General features: G+C 34.3%; 1 protein-coding gene across 8 annotated transcripts; it reads right to left on the reverse strand.

The window, feature by feature from the left end:
• Positions 1 to 55: 55 nt before the first annotated feature.
• Positions 56 to 19807, reverse strand: LOC126852845 (single-stranded DNA-binding protein 3). Of its 8 annotated transcripts, none has more exons than XM_050598070.1 (14): positions 19660 to 19807; positions 17907 to 17979; positions 17721 to 17782; positions 17454 to 17538; positions 17259 to 17300; positions 16915 to 17001; positions 14476 to 14583; positions 13914 to 13988; positions 13627 to 13675; positions 12904 to 12933; positions 11641 to 11849; positions 11358 to 11528; positions 10988 to 11188; positions 56 to 4540 (listed from the first exon to the last, which is right to left on the reverse strand). In XM_050598070.1, the coding sequence occupies exons 1-14, from the start codon at positions 19713 to 19715 to the stop codon at positions 4436 to 4438; spliced, it is 1353 nt and encodes a 450-aa protein (XP_050454027.1). In that variant the 5' UTR covers positions 19716 to 19807; the 3' UTR covers positions 56 to 4435. The 8 variants fall into 8 exon arrangements, with proteins under 8 accessions (XP_050454027.1, XP_050454026.1, XP_050454032.1 ...); XM_050598069.1 differs by having other exon boundaries at positions 17889 to 17979; XM_050598073.1 differs by lacking the exon at positions 56 to 4540 and adding an exon at positions 5842 to 9505 and having other exon boundaries at positions 17889 to 17979.
• Positions 19808 to 20088: the final 281 nt, after the last annotated feature.

Below are 20088 nucleotides of genomic sequence, written 5' to 3' on the forward strand. Positions count from 1 at the left end.
AATAACTGGTTACTTTAATTATCATTGTCGAAATTATATAAAAGTACGTCAAATATTATACTTGATAGGATATATGTGTGACATTTATTTAATTACTTTATTATTTATGCTACTGAATGCTATACTCGTAATAGATATCTATAATTATGTCGATAATCATGCGTGAATCCGTAGAATGTGTGAGGTCAGCCGCGCGAGTTTTGCAGCCCGTGTGTGAAAGGTATTACAATGAGTATGTATATGTAAATTAATTACAAGAGAGAAGAGGGTCGGTTGAGGGTGAAAAAGGGGGATGCTGCTCCGAATATGTGGGTGCGCTCGTCGCTTGACCAACAAATCAACTGACCCACAATCAACTCTCGCCCGCGAATTCATCGGCTGATCCGATGAAAAATTACGCGCGATTCGATTTATATATCTACTGCTTTCTTTTCTTTATGCCCTTCGATCGCGATCGATATCGGATCGATCCCTCTCGATCGCGTGTACGTAAACTAAAAACGGGGCTTGATCATTATCTCGAACTCTGCTTTCCAACAATTTCCTTATCTTGACCTGTGTTAGTCAAAATAAATATCAACATCACATCTGTTTTAATCATAATAACTTATCATAATAACTTATCATATTAAATCATTCTCATTTAAAGTAGTGAAAAAATTAAGCACACACATCTTTCCGCGACTTTGTTTCTTTTTTTTTTTTTACACTCGTTCACTTTCACACATAAATGACAAAATATATATTTTTAAATAAAAACACATAAATGGGGCGAGAGATAATAATCAAGTCCGGATACATACATTTAAAAACTTAGCAATATACAAGGACGTATATAACATAAGGGGCGCAATCCCCCGTCAAAGGATTGCGATTAATCCGTTTTTCTCATCTTATATCCGTCAGATTAAAATTAATGAATAATAAAATTATTATAGCATCCTCCTCCGTCGCGATATATCTCGATTGATTATTATGTCTGTTCTTATTAAATCTGTATTCCTATTTCACGCTTTCTGTACTTAAAACGAAACAACTACACATTTACGCTTTGGAAAGAGAAAAAAGGAAGAAGGAAAGCGTAGGAAATACATCTAAAAAGAACAGGCTTAATAATCTCCAGAAAGACTTTTTACTCACATATTCTATTCGGTTTTTTTTTTTTTTTTTTATACAAAATAACGTGTAAAATGTCCCAAAATCAACGGTAGAAAGAGAGAACGATCAAAATTACCGTCGATTTCATATCTCTTGTCTCCTCCGGCAAAAGTCAACGATCGTACGCTAAATTATTTGATCCGCGACCAATCGAGGGATTATTATATATGTGTGTCCTGATCTCATAAAAGGGTCGATGCTCTTGCGATGAGTCTTGAAAAACATTTATAATTAATGATACATAGCAGTGAAATTCAATGATGGATCCTATTCAATATAATAATTTCAGATATCAACAGGAAAATGTTAAAGCAAAATGAATATATCGTATTTAAGAGAAAAAACGCATCGTGTATAAAATCTGATAGTAACATTTCCTATACAAGCTGGGATCATCTACATAAGTCTCGCTCGACCCAATCATTGTCTATCAAAATTATTATCACAACCGCGATCCCAATGATTATTCACGACCGGTTACAAAGCGTTAAAGAACAAGTGTGTAATCATCTTCCTGGCACGACGCATTAACGCATAATTATACAGCAGTATACAAGATGCTGAATTATAGTCGATAACTTACCTACCAGCATACAGATAAGATATCTGGCATGATACTGATAAGACCAAGTATCTCTTGGAAAATAATAGCAATCGTGTTGCACAATTTTTTTTTTTTATTATTTTGCGAGGAAATTAATATAATGAACCAATATTTTCCACCTTTATAAAAAATTCAATATAAATCAGTAACTTTTTTTACGCAAAAGTGTTGTGTGTGAAATTTTTTTGAAGATACGTACTGTATCAGTCAATGATGAATAATGATTATTTAAGCAAAAGTAATGTTTCCATCAATGTAGCCGTCATGTATGAATGTTTCTCATAAATTATACAATTATCAATATTTGATAATTGTATGATTCACAACAAACTAAGTTTGTCGATTAAAATCGCGGTGCAATAAACGATATAAAAAAAAGACATTATCTTTTTTTATACTTATTTAATTAAGAAATAATTGCTAAGTCCAATGCAATAACATAATTCTATGATATTTAACGATTCATGAAGTTTAAAATTAAACATACTATACAGATTACAATTAAATTGTATATTGTACAAATCACGATTATATCCACAGCGTGCGATTAAGTTAAGATTTTTTTTTAAATTAAAAGAAAAAAGTGAAAAATTGTTTCCTATAAGAGCTCAAAAAATTAAATTTTATCTATGCATAATTAATAATATTGTAATAGGTCGTTAGTTGCGATTGATTGATCTTGAAAAGCAATTTTACAAAAATCGCGCGTATGTCCTATTTATTACAAAGCAGAATGCTTTGTAACCGGTTACAGATGAATAAAGCACCCCTTTCTTTTCTTTTTAAGCTTGTCCCGCAGGGGTTCGTGAGATAATCGCATTCCTATTGTACGGTAGAAATAAATTTGGTCCTCGATCGTGACGGAATACCAAAAATCTTTCATTCGAACGCGATGCAGCTTTTATTTTCGCGGTCATAAATATGTTATCACGCCGCTACTGGCGGTTATATGCTATCCGTGAAAAATTTATTTTTTTTCCTTTTCGCTTGATTAAATTCCCTTTTAATCCATGTCACATGTGGTCGACGTCCTTGGCTTTCTGAGCCTCAACGACGATGGTAGACGATTTGAATCACTTTGTATGAACAACCTCCATCGTGATACATTGCAAATCATAATTTAATCAAACTATCAAGAAAGAAAATTCAATTATAAATATCCAGATAATTTAATTATACAAATTATATAAAATATAATATAAATAATTATTATTCGATTATTAAAATCCGGATATTTACACTATCCTGATAATGTATATCTAAGAATCTAATCCAAAATTTAAATCTACAATTTCGTAAACTCGTATTTTTAAACTCGTATTTATTCACATCATAAAAAACAAATAAATAAAAAACTAATTTTCATAATGATAAGAATAATACAATAAATAATACAGTAGAATAAAATTTATCATTATATTTAAATTTCTATAGTGTATATACATATATATATATACACACATATATAAAACAATATAAAATATAATAATATAAAAGTAATATTTAAAAAAAGACAAAATATTATTTTTGTGTCATTTGCAGATTCGAATAGATCCAATTTTTTAAATATCTAAATTTCCAAAAATCCGATTTATCCAAATATTTGGAGATACGAATAATAATTTTACGTGAATCAGTTATCCGAATATCCGTATGCTAGCAAATCAGAATTTATAGCCTTGGTCTTAATTAATCAATCAAGTTTGGACGACCTTGATAGAACCGATTCTCGATTATATAAATTTGACCATATAGCACTGATATTACGATGAAGGTTATTATACGATTGATGACTGCGATCGGGAACATCGTTTAAAAAATTTCACTGCATTACTTGTCATAAAAATCTTAAAAATTTAACGTTTACTATTAATATACTATCACACATTCTCCCTCTTTCTCTCTCTCTCTCTCTCTCATTTTCTCTTCCCCTCTTTTTCTCCTAGTCATATATTAAGATACTAAAACAATGTTCGCGGTCGCAGCTTAAAAATGGTAAAACATTAAAGGAACGAACAGCGAAAAAGCGAATTTTCGCTGTTAAAATTTTCGGGAAATATTTTTACCGCCGTGGTATAAATGGAATAATCATTATAAATAAAATAATCGAATATTTTTTTCGATTTGGCTCACGATCAATTTGCTTGGTACAATGAAACATCACAGGAAAATTTTTAATGATTTAACTCGTGTTCGCTGTTGATTCGCTCGCAGTGCACCCATCTTAAGGATAACAGCACTTAGCAATGTCCGATGTACTGTACAATATCGCCATGCGATAACGCTCACTCGATATGAGAATTGCGCTCTTTCTCTCTCGTCTCCATCTCAAAGATCTCTCTCGTCTTGATGTCGTGATCCTCCTCGCAGCGCGCGACAAAAAGGACGGGTCGCAGATACGCGCAGGAGGGAAATCTTTTGCGCCCTTTCTCCCTTCGGAAATAAATTTACGGCTCGGAAAGAAGAGAGGAGAAGAAGATTTTGCGTGATGAGATGCAGGGGAGATCCGAGAGAGGGATGAGAGAAGGAAAGACAAAACGCACGGGAAGAGAGGGTAGTTTCACGGCGGAGGGAGAAATAGTTAAGTTATCGGACTAAAGGAAGAAAGGAAATCGATTGTGTTTATCTCTTAGACTGTTAATTTGGTCTCGGGGTCCAACGACTCGTGAAGAGTTATTGTATGAAATAATCGGGATGGTCTGAGTCCTTCTCAAACCTCTTCGCCTCCTCCTGCATGCTCTCCTTGATCTTCAGGATGGCCGCCGACTCGGTCTGATCCTGCGAATCAACCAACACCAGGCCGGTTACACGGTAAAACGATCAGGCAAGCCCATCAACCTTGCCCAAAGTTCCGCGCAGCATCTTTCACCAGCAAGATTCGCGGGACTTCCGGTAATCGCCCGACGAAATTTCGATATCCGTACGGAATTCAGAAGGAAATTACAATTGAATTTTTTTTTTTTGTTTTTTTTTTTTCATGCCATTGCAAAGAGTATACCCGATATTATCGAATGACCTGCGACGGACGAAACCAAGGAGTCCCGCGAAAAAGTTCAGTCTTCACCCATCGTGCGAAAACGCTGGCCGGTGATTACGCGTTTTAAAAAACGCAGCGTGATGGCGGTGCGTCGTGAAGGGGCCGGGCTCGTGAAAACGAAAAACTCCGTAGGAGATGACACTGGGAGGTGTCGGTCTCGTTGTCGGGAATCGAAAGAAAAGTGGGGCTTAAGGTACTGTTTGCTTAAGGGTGCTCTGACCCACAACACATGGACGTTACGTAAGATAGTGAAGCCCGTGTCGAGCCGAAAAAAATACATAGCAACATAATAATGACAATGATGATGATGATGATGATAAAAGAATAATAATAATAATAATAATGGCACAATGAAAAATTTATTAGCGCTGCCTGCCCCCCACGTACGCACACCTCATCGACTATAAACGATAGGTAGTATAGTGAAAAAAAAAAAAGATATTTTATAGAGAAACTCGACGTGTCGTCCTTCACACACTTATGTTTTTCTCCTCTCGAGCGGAGAAAGACTTTTCCGCCTTCTTCGGAGTTTTTTTGTCCCGTTTCTATTTTTCCAATATCTCGCAATCCATCGATTCGCTTTGCGCTGACGCATCCATGTGCTACAGGTCAGTACAGGCTAGTACTATATACAGCTATCGTTCTAGTCCGATTTTTCGCTTATGTAGACATATTACGAAACAAAGTAACGTTCTCTCTCAACGAAAGTGCAACATCGATTAATGACAATGTGTGTTCCACAGCCGCAGCAATAGTGAATAGTGCAACGTTTCGATTTAGCGTCAAAACAGTGTCGGAAAATCCAGCGAATAAGTTATGTATATAGTAGAATAATTAGTGATTTACGTTAAAAAGAATAACACTGACCGCGTACTAATCGGCTAATGGAACGATCAAAGCAAACAAATGAAACACAAGTGATGTATGTGTGTGTGATTAGCACAAGTGCAAATACACGGAGACAGATAGTTATATATAAATACTGATAATAGCCAGCACCCCTCGGATTGAATCGTAATAAATAAAAAAGAAAAACGCAATAGTCTCAGTGTAACAGGATTACATTTATTGTCTCGATCTTCCCTGGCTTAGGCATATACTAATTATGTTATCATTCAGCGATAAAAGTTCGGCTTACAACGAGGAATAATATCAAATAAATTGGCATTAAGGGTACCAAACTGTCTTATCCCCCTTTCGCGAATCTCTACGTTATTTTCAAAATCGAAAATCCTCACGTCGCGAGAATCAATCTTGTTGTTTCTCCCGCATGTTCGAGGAAAGCAATCTATCGTAAACTCGCACATTGATTTTCGCGACTTGTCCCGAGACCGGTCGTACTCCGAGCTTCGTACCCTCAATGCGCCGCTTCACCGAGCTTTTCCTTCACTCATTGTCTCGTGTATGTATGACCTCGTGATCAAAAAAGAAAAGATTGTTCCGATTTCTCCGTACAAGCGCGTGCAGTACTTTCTTTTCTCCGTTTGCGACGTATGGGCTTAACGGCAAGACGTGAAACTCCGGGATATCGGCAAGCAGCCTCCGCGAGGCTATCCTGCAATATCTCTCGCAAACAATTTCGCAGATTGCAAGCTTCATGTGTCATTGTAAGCTTTAATCACAAGCTAAACCCGTCACCACGTTCAACTATAATCACGATCACATAACTTTTGGCGATCTACCAGGTGATCGATGGAACAAAGAAAAAAACTTGCGCGATTTTTCCCACTTGGTTGGTCAAAATATCAAACTGTGTACTTACGCATCTCGTAACAAATAATGTGGCGCAAATAATGTAAAGCAAAAAAAAAAAAAAAAACACACCCTTTTTTTATTTTAGCGATCAATCTGTTAATTCACGAGCCCAGATCCAAAAAAAAAAACGAAAGCGTTAAGAACGCCCGAGAACGTTCAGCGAAATAGCTTTTGTAACAACGAGAGCTCTTTTACGAGACAATAAAAAAAAAAAAAAAGAACTTGCAAGCGCGTCTTGCCGTTGATCCCAGAGCATGCACACTTGCGTATACGCACATTCGCTCCTTCTCATCTCTCTTTCTCTCTCTCCCTCTCTCTCTCTCTCTCTCTCTCATCCACATTCTCTCCGTGTATTTTTTTTTTTACATAAAATTCCATCAATATTTTTTCTCGGCACTATAAGTTAAACATAACTAATAGCAGCACAGTATAGTCCAGTACTGACCTATAATCAATGCGGACGGATGGATTCCGGGAATCTCTCGCCTCTCACCCACATCGCATTATCTTCCGTTTCTCTATCTATATTCGCTCTTTAAAGGTTCAGTACTCGCACGTATCTTATATTCATACAAAAATATTAACATTTGCATATATATTATATATATATTTATATGTATATCTATATGTATATATATATATATATATATATATATATATATATATACACACATATATATATATAAAAATTCTCTTATACTTTCTCTCAAGTACCTTGTTTAAACTATAGTAGCGGTAAACCATTCGCCTCGCAATACTGCGTAACTTCGATCTGTTGAATTACCGTTCGCTGAGAAATCCGCCTCTATCATTGTACAATCTTATTAATTAGCTAGCAGTATATGTAAGAGATGTGAAAACTACGACCGATTAACTTACACGAATCACCATCGTTGTTCGAATCGAACAACCGAGCGTCAACGATTAAAAATAGATTAAAAATTCTGCCTTTAAAGATTCCTCTATTTTCGTCCTACGAGTATGACAATAAAAATTGAGCAATGCGACGAACTTTACACATTTTGTACAAGAACGACGGCGAAACCAACGTAACGTTGACCGATTCTACACACATTTTCAGAGATCAGAATTAAGTCTAGGAACGATTTGAATTATATCGCACTTCTGTTATCGTATAAATAGTATTTATGCTATTTGCGAAAATAGTTATTAGAAGCACGGCGCGACTTGTCTTTAGGCATCCACCGTATTATCCCGAAAGTATTTGGATAGAGGGAGAAAATTCAATCGAAAATGTCGGAGATATTACGCGAGCTTTCCCTCGTTCTATCTGATTAATCATTTCTACGTACGTCGATTTTGTTCCGTGAGCAAAAATGGTAATCCGCGCGTATTTCGTGGACGACATGTACATACGCATAAGCTATTGCAATGCTAATGACGCTGGCAAGAAGGACGAAAGACGCCTTCTCCTAATGTCGGGAGTAAATTGTGAGCAAATAAGTGGAGGGACTCGGTCCGAGCTTGCCTAGACTATTCACCTCATTACAGAGTCTCGTGATCGTCATTATGCAAGACATGCAGAAGCTAAAAACTACAAGAGATTTACGTGGGCGCGCAAGATATATCCTTGCCTTGTAAAATTCTTTTGCGCTTTCAAAAAAAAAAACGCTAACTCTATAATGCGATGAAGAACAGGCCAAACACCGATAAAAATTAGTGCTGTCAATATACGTGTACCCGGTGATTTCAGATATTATCACGCGGTTATTTTTTTTTATTACGAAATAAACAACCGAAGAAAATATTTGCATGGAGTATTTCCTATATAAATTGAACCGAAGTTTTCACCTAACTTTCAACATATAAATATATGTGATATTACACGTATCTAAATGTGTGTCTACATTTCAGATATGAGAAATATAGATAAATAATCTAAAATCTAAAACTATTCTTCCCTAAATAATTAAAAAATATTAGATTAATGAAAATATTCGGCAACTTCAAATATCTGAGTATATCTCGGCGACTTTTGGCACTCGGATAATATTCGCGAATTTGGGTAATAACGAGTAGATATCCGAGTAGTCAAATTTATATTGACAGCACTATAATAAATCAGAATAGTGAGTTTAGACGAGATAAAAAAAAAATAAGAACGTAAAAATCGATTAATAATTATGCGATTAGTAATCACAGTAGCGGACAGTTATGTACGTATATCCTATTTGTGTAGGCGAATCGCCATGTGTATATGTATGTATGTATGCGTGTATGTGTGTGTGTGTGCGTGTGTGTGTAAATATCCTTTTGTAACAATCTTTACGTAATTTTTCAGGCACCTTTGCTTATGACCTAATTGTCAAATAAATATAAATAATAGAAAATAATCTGCTAAAAAATCTTAAGTAAAATATTTGCTAACTTCCGTAGCAAATTATATATATATATATATATATATAATTATAATATCGTAATAAAAAAAAAGAAATATAAAGACGAATATATCTAGTCTTGCAACCTTCTGAGTATTTAGAGAAAGCATATATATACTGTATTCCTACGCGGTGAATCGCACGTGTACGAATAATCGTTGTTAAAGTATCTGCGCCGTTTAGTAATAGTAGTAGTAGTAGTAGTAGTAGTAGTAGTAGTAGCAGTAATAGTGCACGAATGAGCGCTTAAGTGCTAACCCTAATCGAGCAGGAGCAATCAATAACGACCGCATGTTACGCCGCGTCTGACACGAATATCTTTCTGTTCTTTCGCTCTACAGCTCGTTATTCGAACGTAAGAGCCCATTGACAAAACTACATGTGCCGGATTATAACGAAACTAGCCGAAACGCACCATGAAACACGTGAATACGCAGCGAGTACGATGCTTTTTTCCGCATGTTACGTATATATATACCGGCACCACGTGTAGAGTCTACGGCATCTACGAACTCGGGGCTGGCTCCAAGGCGACTTGATTTTTTAAAAAAACTGTCGAGAATACAGAGAAGGTGCACGTACGTGATTACTGATAACTCTCTTCAGCTCGCAAGGAACATCCGCGACGCCACCACATGCAGATTACGATAATTTTTGCGAATTTTGCAGAATAATATTGAAGATCAAAAAGACATAAATTTTTTTATTGTTAATAAATATTTCCGCTTTAGAGACAAAATAGGCATATATAATCAATATTTTAGAAGAAATTTTTAAATTAAAATGTGTGAATTAAAAAAATATTAAAAATTACGCTTAAAATATTTGAAAAATATGAGAGCTATTATTATAAATAATAATTTTTAAAAATGATTGAGTAAATGTATAAATATCGTTTCAGACATAGATATATTTTTTGAGTTCTAATGACTTCAATCTCTCAAGTACGAACTTTTGCTTTGGCAAAAGAATCTTATTCATTTTCAATTATCATGCAAATCGACAAAGTTTCGACAAAATCAAAGATGAAAGCGTCGTGACTGTTCCTTGTCATATCCTATCGATAATCTTATACAACAGCATATAAGATCAGCATATAAAATTGTTTACGCGATTCAATCAAAGGTTCGATTACTTTGTCGCACGAAAGTAATTTGATATCTCATTTTATAAAGTACGCAGAAAAAATTCAAGACATTTAAAACAAAAGATATATATATATATATGTTCTCTTTTAAAGAAAACTAATGCAAACAATAAAATTGAAACTATTGTATTTAATGTAAATCGATTAATCATTATCGATTATCATATTAATAAAACGAGATTTTATGTTATACATTTATAAAATTTAATTTAATAGTTGTATCTTTCCGCGATCTTGTTATCTTATATAAATAATTATCTTACATATGAAATAAAATACATTATCCTTATTATATCCTTATATAATATTAACGTTATTTAAGCCTTGTAATCTTTCTGCCCACTTTATAACTGCATCGTTAGATATACTGTTAGTGCGATAGTAGTTAGACGCAGTTTCAGCGAATACGGTTATGACATATTAGATGCGACCAATGTGACTGGCTGATTAAACTTGCCAAATACCATATAACGCGTGATTAAACAGAACACCTTTCGAAAAATTTATAGGGACAAATGATACTTTGTAAAAGCATTAACAAACAAGCCTGTTGGAGCGAGGCTGAAGATAAATCCCTTTGAACGTGTGACTGAACCCATATTATTTTAGCAAAATACGTGAAATATCCGCCGTATTGATAGAAGCGCTTATGGCTGTTAATTGAGATGATTAGAAGGGCGACAAGTTGTAACATGAATCTGTACGCCATGTAGCATATATAAAACAATAATGTAAAAAAGTAATAATTTAGAGTTATTTCTTTTCTCAGATTTAATCTCTCCCAACCAGAGTAATGATTTATCGGACAGAAACATCGGCATACAAATCCACAACAACACATCGAGTCACCATTAGGAATAGTTGTTAAAAAACCTGTGGATACTCACATTCTCTCCAGGAGCTCCGAATCCTCCCAGATTATAATCACCCATTCCGCTGCCGCTATCTTCCCGCGGTGTACCGGGACCGCCATTCGCTGGACTGTTTTTCATTCCATCGAGACCATCACCGTTTAAGACTGGACCCATTGTATTAGGACCCATGGGTCCCATTGGACCGCCTTCTGGTCCACCGCTCATTGGGAAATCCTAAAATATATCGCGTTCACATTTCTATATAAATATTTTAAACACTATTTTTGCTATTTTATAAGTTGCAAAAAAAATTTTAGAATTTGAACTTGTTGAATATAATAGCAATTATAATGAGAATTTAATGTATAACAGCATTATATTATTCGTATTTAATTACACTTACACCCGGCATATTTCCTCCAGGTACAGGCTTCATCATGGTGTACATGTTTTCTCCTCCGCTATTGCTACTATCCTGGGGGCTAGGCATAATAGGTGTTCCAGGTCCTGGTGGACCTGTTGATCCAGGTGGTCCTCCATAGTTACCCGGTGATGACGATGAATAATTCATCGGCTACGCATCATCGTATAAAAGATACGTATTAAAAATTTTGCATTCTTTAAAGTCGCAATTAAAACTAGGTAATACAAAAAATAAAAGATAAAAATTTATGTTTATAGCGTACCGTAGATGTGTTTGGCTGCCATTGCTGTCTACCACCCGGAGCAGCCATACTCATTGGTGGCATTCCAGGACCTCCTGGCCCACCCGGACCCAAGGTACTGTTGGGTGGCGGGCCTCTCATGTTTGGTCCATAACTGGGACCCATCGGACCCATACCCGGTCCGCGTGGAGGATTCATTCTCGGATTCATGGGACTCATTCCCGGCGGACCTAAGATAATAAGTAAAATTTGATATATTTGATCGCTAAATACGAGACTGTTAACGTTTGTTGTAGCTCTATGTTAATACTAACTGCTAATTACAATTTTGTGGACTAAATCTTTCGTGAACTTGTAAATTCTACGATATAAATTGTGTATAAGATTGTGTATATGGCTCTATCGTGTACAAGATAATATTAAGTGTGGATTCAAAATGCCGAAATTAAGAGTCATGCTTCAGCAAAGTCGAGCTTAAGGTAAAAAGCTGTTGAATGATCTGCTGGTCACCACACAAATTAATAATGAAAAGCCCATGCTGAAAATAGAAACAGCATTGCAACATGTATTTTGAGGAAGCAAAATATTACAAACAATTATTTAAATCACATATTTAATAATGAAAAAAAAACATGAAATTTAGCTATATCGTTAAATTCTGAAAAGTTATTTCAGATATAAAAGCGATTCTTCGTTTTTACAGCAATATATAGTTATTGAATAATATTTGGATCATAATTTAATATTGTTTCATAGGAAGCACATGTACACAATATGGCATTAATAATGCTTTAAATATATTGTTAAACACAAACATGATCAGTTTATCTTTTTCATCTGCATGTAGCATGATCTCAAAAAAGATTTTTTAGCTGATATTAAACACATTCAAATATATATCTTAATTTAAAAATATTATACATATATAATATTTTAATATAAAAAAAATGTCTACATATACATATATTATGATTTCTTTTTAAATCAAAGACGCGCACAAAATTATCACACAATTATTGCATTATATCAAAATTAATTCTTTCTAAATTATACACATTACTCGTTATACACATGAATAAAATATTTGGTTAATATTTTAATTACGATTATCATGCTGAATGCTAATTTGAATGAGCGAATAATTTTGCAAGAGAGCAAAGCCGATGCAATTATCTTTATTAAAATGAAAATTTAAAAAAAATTAAAGGCAAGGAGGAGAAAAAAATAAAAGTTAGGCTTGACTAAGTCATGTGAGTGTGTTTTGGTTGCTGGGTTGCTTCCTACCTTGCCACCCTACAAATTCTCCAGCTTCGCCTGAGGAACACAAGAGCACACATTAGTACGGCAGGTAGGTAAGGTCGGGTTCATGGTGGTAAAGCCTAGTTATTTTGCAGTGGTATAGTAAGTAAAGTTATATTTCGATAAACAATCTCTAAATATACTTACAACATATTCAAAAATTATTTAAAAACAATTCTTGGAAAAAATTTGGAATAAATTATGCTGTCGCGACTGTGATTAACTAAATGTACATTGAGTTTACAAATCATTTAGCAATTAAAAATTCATAATATTTTAAGAAAGTATTTTTTAATCATAAATTGTATTTTCTCGCATCTGGTCATGAAATGACTAATTTGGAAGACACAATATCATATGTAACAACAACAATTACTTGTCAGAAAAATAAAAAAGAAAAATATGAAAGCATATTAAATAAAGTATTTAATAAAGAGAACCATTGAGAGAAATACATATTTGCATACTAATTACACAAAACTGTATAGCAGTAACAATCGAACGCAAACTACACCACTGCTTGTAACTAGACAATTCAAAAACCAATCCACTCCACATCACAGCAATCCAATCCAATTTAAAATATTACTTATTCGTTTATTGCTGTGTGGTTTTTGGTATGCATGCGTCTATGCCATTCTCCTCTCGCAATTCTCGTCAATGCCAGAAAAAAAGTAATATAACACCGGCATATAAATGATCTCTTACCTTGCCTAGTAGGATCCATACTGTTTGACATCATTGGTTGTCCTGGCGGCTATAAAAAAAATAAATAAAAAATAACGTAAATTTACAATATTTTGCATGATAATACATTTCTATACTTCTTATATATATTTAAAACATTATATATATTTAAAAATAAACTATGAAAGCCGGAAAACATAACATATTCTTTTATTTGTTTATATACTTTAACGAGTTTTTAAATAATAACAAAAATATCTTCAACATCAATCATGACATACATGAATAATAAGTTTTCATACACTTACCCCATTGAAGTCATTGCCCATTTGTGGCATACGTACTCCGGGACGTGGACCTGCTGGGTATCTGGGGCCCATAAACTGTAACAGAAAACGGATTCTTATTATGTTGATCATTTAACGATCATATGTAGTCATAATTTGAGGGCGTAAATTAAAAATATTCATATAAAGTGTAAGTCATGATTACTTTCTATACACAGAACTGGCTAGATATAGTATAAATACCAGGCAGCCACAATAAGCAATCCGTGAGATGATAGGCCATAAAATATGCAAGTTCAGTCAAGTTCATCGCAGCACATAAGTTGGTTATATTATTACATGTATTTTCTAAGCACTTTCTGAATGTGACTCACATTTATTATATACCATAAATATAATGTTCCATATTATCATAAAAAAACCTTGTGCGATATATTCTGTAGTATAATCTGACATCAAGAAGGAAACAGTTATAGCGATTATGATGACAGTTATGAGTTTCGGTTATGCCATGATATGGTGCGATGACACAGCGGAACAAGATTCTTCATGAGTGAGAGTGTATGTGTTGAATGAGGCTTACCTGATTGGGCATCATCTGCGAGTGTGGGGGCGGGGGTGGCTGGGGGTGCTGGGGGGATGGCTGTGATGAGGGGTGTGTGGGCGGAGATGGTCGCATTGTCGAGTTGTTCTGCAACAAGCAACGCAAACGACAGACATGTAGCAACACTGCGATCCAGGCAACAGCTAGACTAGAAGGCTTTTGGGGATGATTGTGTTAATACTATGATCGGTCTCAGCATCTTAAGAGTTACCCGAAAAAAAGTTGTAATTAGGAAAATTATCTATGATGTTTCTCTGTTTCTTGTTTTTTTCATAATTACAACTCATATGTGAGAGATCGCTTCTAACACTAAACTGTGAAATGAAACATACAAGAATACGAAAGGATGCCAATTGTAAAATGTACAGCGTTGTAGAACATAAAAACAAACTTTGTAGGGGAGATATAATAATTCCTAAGCGTTACAAAATATCTATTAAGTCAGAGAGATCTAAAGAGAGAAATATTTCATCATTTATATGTACAATATGTAATATTTTATTTTTGTCTAATTAGTATGAGAATGGCTATATTGACAAGCAATAGATGCATGACTTTTTTACATTTTTCCTCTTTTTTACATAAGTTTTATAACTCTATATTGCATATTTTTATAATATTTCTATTTTTTTATATTTATATATTGTGTGATTTATGCTCTAATCAATGATATTAATATAAATATTAAAATTATATAAAATCGTATCTACATTATTAAAAAATGTGTATGTGTGTGTGTGTGTGTGTGTAATATTAATAAAGTACTGATAAGAAAATGATGAAAAAATTCTATTTTCTGCTTGTGTGCAATTGCAAATATTTTATATATGTATATAAATATTATTATTATTATTATTATATTATAAAATTATATACATAGTTATATATCTCACATATGGATTAAGATTGCAAATTCTCACATATGGATTAAGATTGCAAGAATTTTTTCAATTCTTTTTATAGATCAATATATATAATTATATATAGTCTTGTAATAATTTATTTTTCTATGAAATTAACGCGCCTGAAAGAGAGTGAAAAAATTGCGGACCACTTTGTAAAAGAAACTAGACTACAATCTAAGCAGGCTTCCATGTTAGTTGACCCATACATTCTAAAGAGTATAACTTTGTCCGGTCATATAAAAATATTGAAATTTATATTTTGCATTATATATGTAACGAATCAAAAACAACAATCTGTCTATTATCTTCACATTTTACTGTGACACACGACCAGCACAAAGCAGTATACTCGTCATAATATGCTTACAATATCACAATATTTTGCTAAATGTATTCTAACATCTATATAATCCTGTTCGCGTCATATAAAATTTCTAGATTTGCCTTATGCGCCAAGAAGATGAAACAGTGAAAATGGTACAAGAACGCACATACAAGTATTAGATAGAGAGCAGAGAGAAAGTAAGTGACATATATACAGTATAGACAAGCATGACATAAGAACGTCTTTTGAATGTACACTTGTTTCAAAACGAGTTGATGACTATGATGGCTAGTGTGTGTACATTTATCGATAATGGGGATACATCAATATGGTTAGTTAAATAAATATACATTTTGTAAAAATGTATAACTCGTTTGTTTGTTTTAAACTGAAAACGAAGAAACACGAAGATTGTATAAGAAAATCGTCTTTATCGTCTATCTAGATTCTAGAGATAACATATTTAAAAAGTTTCCACATCAATTGCAATTTTAAGCAATATCCAAGTAAAACTTTAATAGATTTTTTATTCCTCCTTTCTCTTGATCTACTATGCAAATTAAAACTGTTTTCTTTTAACCTATTACACTTTCTTTATTTTTAATAAGTTTAATTGTATTATGCTTTGAATCAAGTGTAAATTTTAAACCAGGACTATATGTATGCATAACAATGATAACAGTAATATGTGACTATATATGTATGTATGTATGTATGTATATATATATATATATATATATATATATATATATACATACATTATACTGAGATATATCTATAAGACTTATATAATTAAATATATAATAATATATCTATGAGATTAGTTTGTTTTTCACTCAAAACACTTGTTAATAATGTATTTTAATATTTTTTTCTTTTTCTCTTCAAAAATTCTCGTGCAAAACCTATTCGAGAGAGTATTCTAGAAAAGATATTAAAGATGATTATAATATCGATTATTATAATAAATGTATTTAAATTGAATGAATTTTTCAGTTCGCCAAAAATTAGAATGCATTTTAACACAAGATAATAAATGCATTTTAAATGTAATGGCTTAATTATGTGATGGCTTAAGCCAAATAATGATTGGTTCTTTTTTTTCATTTCATACTCTGGAAGTAAAGATTGAGGAAAACGAATGATATAAAAAGAGAGTTTAATGTTGTTAAATAAATGAATACTCACTGGGAAGAAAGCGGGAGGCATAGGACCACCAGGCATTCCATCATTTGGTGGCATCTGACTAATTGGAGATGGTGCTGGCCCAGCATTCTGTAAACATTATGTAATGTTAATGTACAATGTATCTAATATAAATTTTGTTTAGCTTGAAAAAAAAATATCAAGTTTATAAAAGTTTAAGTTAATAATTCAAAATTTATAAAAAGTATATTTGCAAGGTGTTGTTTTCTTTGAATACTATAATTATTAATATGATTATATATTAATATAAATATATATTAAAATAGAAAGTTTAAAAAGTATATATGTTTAACAAATATTGATTTTATATAAATTTTTCAACTTACATGCGCAATACCATTGACGTTGTAAGCACTGTTCACAAATCCCTGTAACAAGAAAATACAAATTATAAATAGTATATTATAAATACATATCTTATATTTAAATATGAAAACTCTTGCTTTAATATTTAAATAGTTAATAATAATTTTCTATAGATTATAAAAAAAAAAACATTTTACTACTGTTGATATAATTACATAGTCATGAAATGCTTTGGCTTCACTGCTATGTTCACAGGAATCTCTTCTTTCAGGCGCCGCACAGTACAGATCCCAAAAGACACTGAAATAATTTCATAATAATTATTTTATATTAAGCTATTCTAATGTTAAGCAATTTGTTATATTTTTTAAATTTAGTAATATATAACAAAAAAAGTAAAATAAAAAAATAACTTAAATGAAATGTTTAATGAGATGCATTCAATGTGACTGTCATCAAGCATAGTAAGCACTTGTACTTACCACCACCAAGAATGTAAAAACCCAGGTGGTTCTCCAAGTGTAATATTTTTCTCCCATCGAATCTACAATAACAGAACAAACAATATTATAGTATAAACACAATATTTCAGAATATAATACAGAGTTATAAAAATAATTAGAAAAAGTTTACCCTTATGACATTATTACCTGTGGATTGATTATTACCTCTGACAGGAATGTTTGTGCTGCTTTTTGTGCACCTACATGTAGCAAGTATTCATACACATAGAGTGCCAATCTGAAACAACATATTATAATTACAAATTTTCAAATTGAAAATTACCAATTTCAAATAATATTCGGATAATAAAGAAATTTCAAATAATACAGAACTTCGAAATAACATGTGAAACGCAGTAGAAAAAACATAGACTTAAAATTATGAAAATGGCAGATCCTTCGCAACTAGCAGTCTTTTTTCTTTTATTATCGTTTTAGAAAGCCCGTACTTTTCTCGGCGAAGCCGCCTCCACGCCGACAATCACATTTCCTTATGGGGCCGTCCGTTAAACGTAAAGTTTTAACGCCGACTTTCCCTACGTAGATAGGTGAATACACGCGGTATAAACGCGCATCCAAGCGAAATGCATTCGCGGCGAGACCGGCATCGCGAACGATGCGAACATGGCGCGGGAATTACGCCGATTCGCTAATCCGGAGCGCGTACTCGTTCAAAGTGACTGACAGCGCGAGCAGATCAATCGCCTTTTACGAGAAAGCGGGTTACGCTGGAAAAGAATCCTAGCTAAACAATTTTCCAAACGGTCGACCAAATCCTCCACTCTCTTATTCACATTCTTTCAAAATTTCTTCCGTCCGCATCCTAAATCTTCTCATTATTTTTTATTTTTATATATCGTTAACATAGTAACTGCAATCTTAAACACAGATGAATTTTGTCAATTGATTAATCAAATTATGATTGTTTAAATTTTCATTGCAATTAAAATTATCTTGTAAAGAAAGCCGTTTAAATCGTTATTTAGATTTAGATTCAATCATTGTTACAGAAGTTAATCGCATCGACAGTTTTGACGGACCGATTCTATTTTTAACAACTTCCCGACCTTATTCTCGACAAGCTTGCTCGTTTTAGTTTCGCTTTCTCAACATAAAGTACATTCGATCTTTGACAGAAGAAAAAGCAAAGAAAATTAATGCGAGAAGTACAAGTGAAGTGAAGAAGCTTTGCGTAAAATAAAAATAAAAAAAAAAAAAATTAAATTGTCAAAAATAGGGTTGCAAAAACAACTAATTCTCTGCTAAAATTCCAACGATTAAACTTTGAAAGTGTGCTCGCGCTGAGCTCGTTTCGCGCCATTAGGATTCTGTGCACTGATTGAGAGAATTAAAACTTGAAAATCGAGGTTCGCTTCACAGTGTCGTTTCGCAAATCTCTTTTCGGATTTTTATCTAGCGTGGCGGCCTGTCGCGCGAACGATTATGCCTTTCGTACGTCAAGACTCGAATCGATCTCTCGAGGGCGGGGAAAGGGCGGGAAACATCGTGGCGTTTGAACAAGAAACGAACAAAGAGTGAACGAGGGGAAACAGACGAACAAATCGACAGCTCATCGCATCGATAAACTGGATTATAACCCGACGAACCGGGTTCCTCGGTCGCGCGACGATGTACGCGCGCTTCTTCGAGCAAAAAGAACTGGTGACGGGAGAGAAAAAGAAAGGGAGAGAGAGAGAGAGAGAGATAGCAAGAGGGAACGAAGGGGACTAGAGAGGGTGAGAGAAACCGCACGGACGAGCGGGAGTCGGAGAAGGAGAGAAACATGGAAAAGGGGGAGGGAGGGGAGACAGGAGGATGCTCGAGAAAAATGGAGTTGCCGAGCGATCAATGGCCGGCGTAGAGTTTTCACAAAATTTCCCATCTTTCTACATTCCTGCCCCGCATAACGGATACGTACTTTTCTCTCGCCTGAGAGTCCGAAGGCACGGACGACCCTTTTCCCTTCGCGTACATGGTCGCCGTGGTGGCCGGTCAATCCTTCCACCGTAAACAGACAAGTGCGCCGACGTTTCTTCGTGTTCGCCGCTGGAAGTCGCGCACTCGGCTCGGACGGCCGAGTGAAAAGAATGGGGAGATCGGGAACTCTCGCGCGCGCCCGTCGTGCCTGCGTCCGTGTGTGCGATTCAGCGTCTATCTCGCTCGCTCTCCAACGACCGATGGTAATCCCTTCGGCGTGCCGCCGTCGTCGCCGTCGCCACCGTTGTTGTTGCTGCTGCTGCTGCTGTTGCTGCTTACGACAATGTGAAAATTCGTGTCAAAAACACGAATGTAGACGAAACTGAGAAAAGATGTTACCACTCGCGTCCGACGTTCTCTTCTTTCTCTC

Source organism: Cataglyphis hispanica, chromosome 11 (assembly GCF_021464435.1).
Source record: "Cataglyphis hispanica isolate Lineage 1 chromosome 11, ULB_Chis1_1.0, whole genome shotgun sequence".
Classification (NCBI taxonomy): domain Eukaryota; kingdom Metazoa; phylum Arthropoda; class Insecta; order Hymenoptera; family Formicidae; genus Cataglyphis; species Cataglyphis hispanica.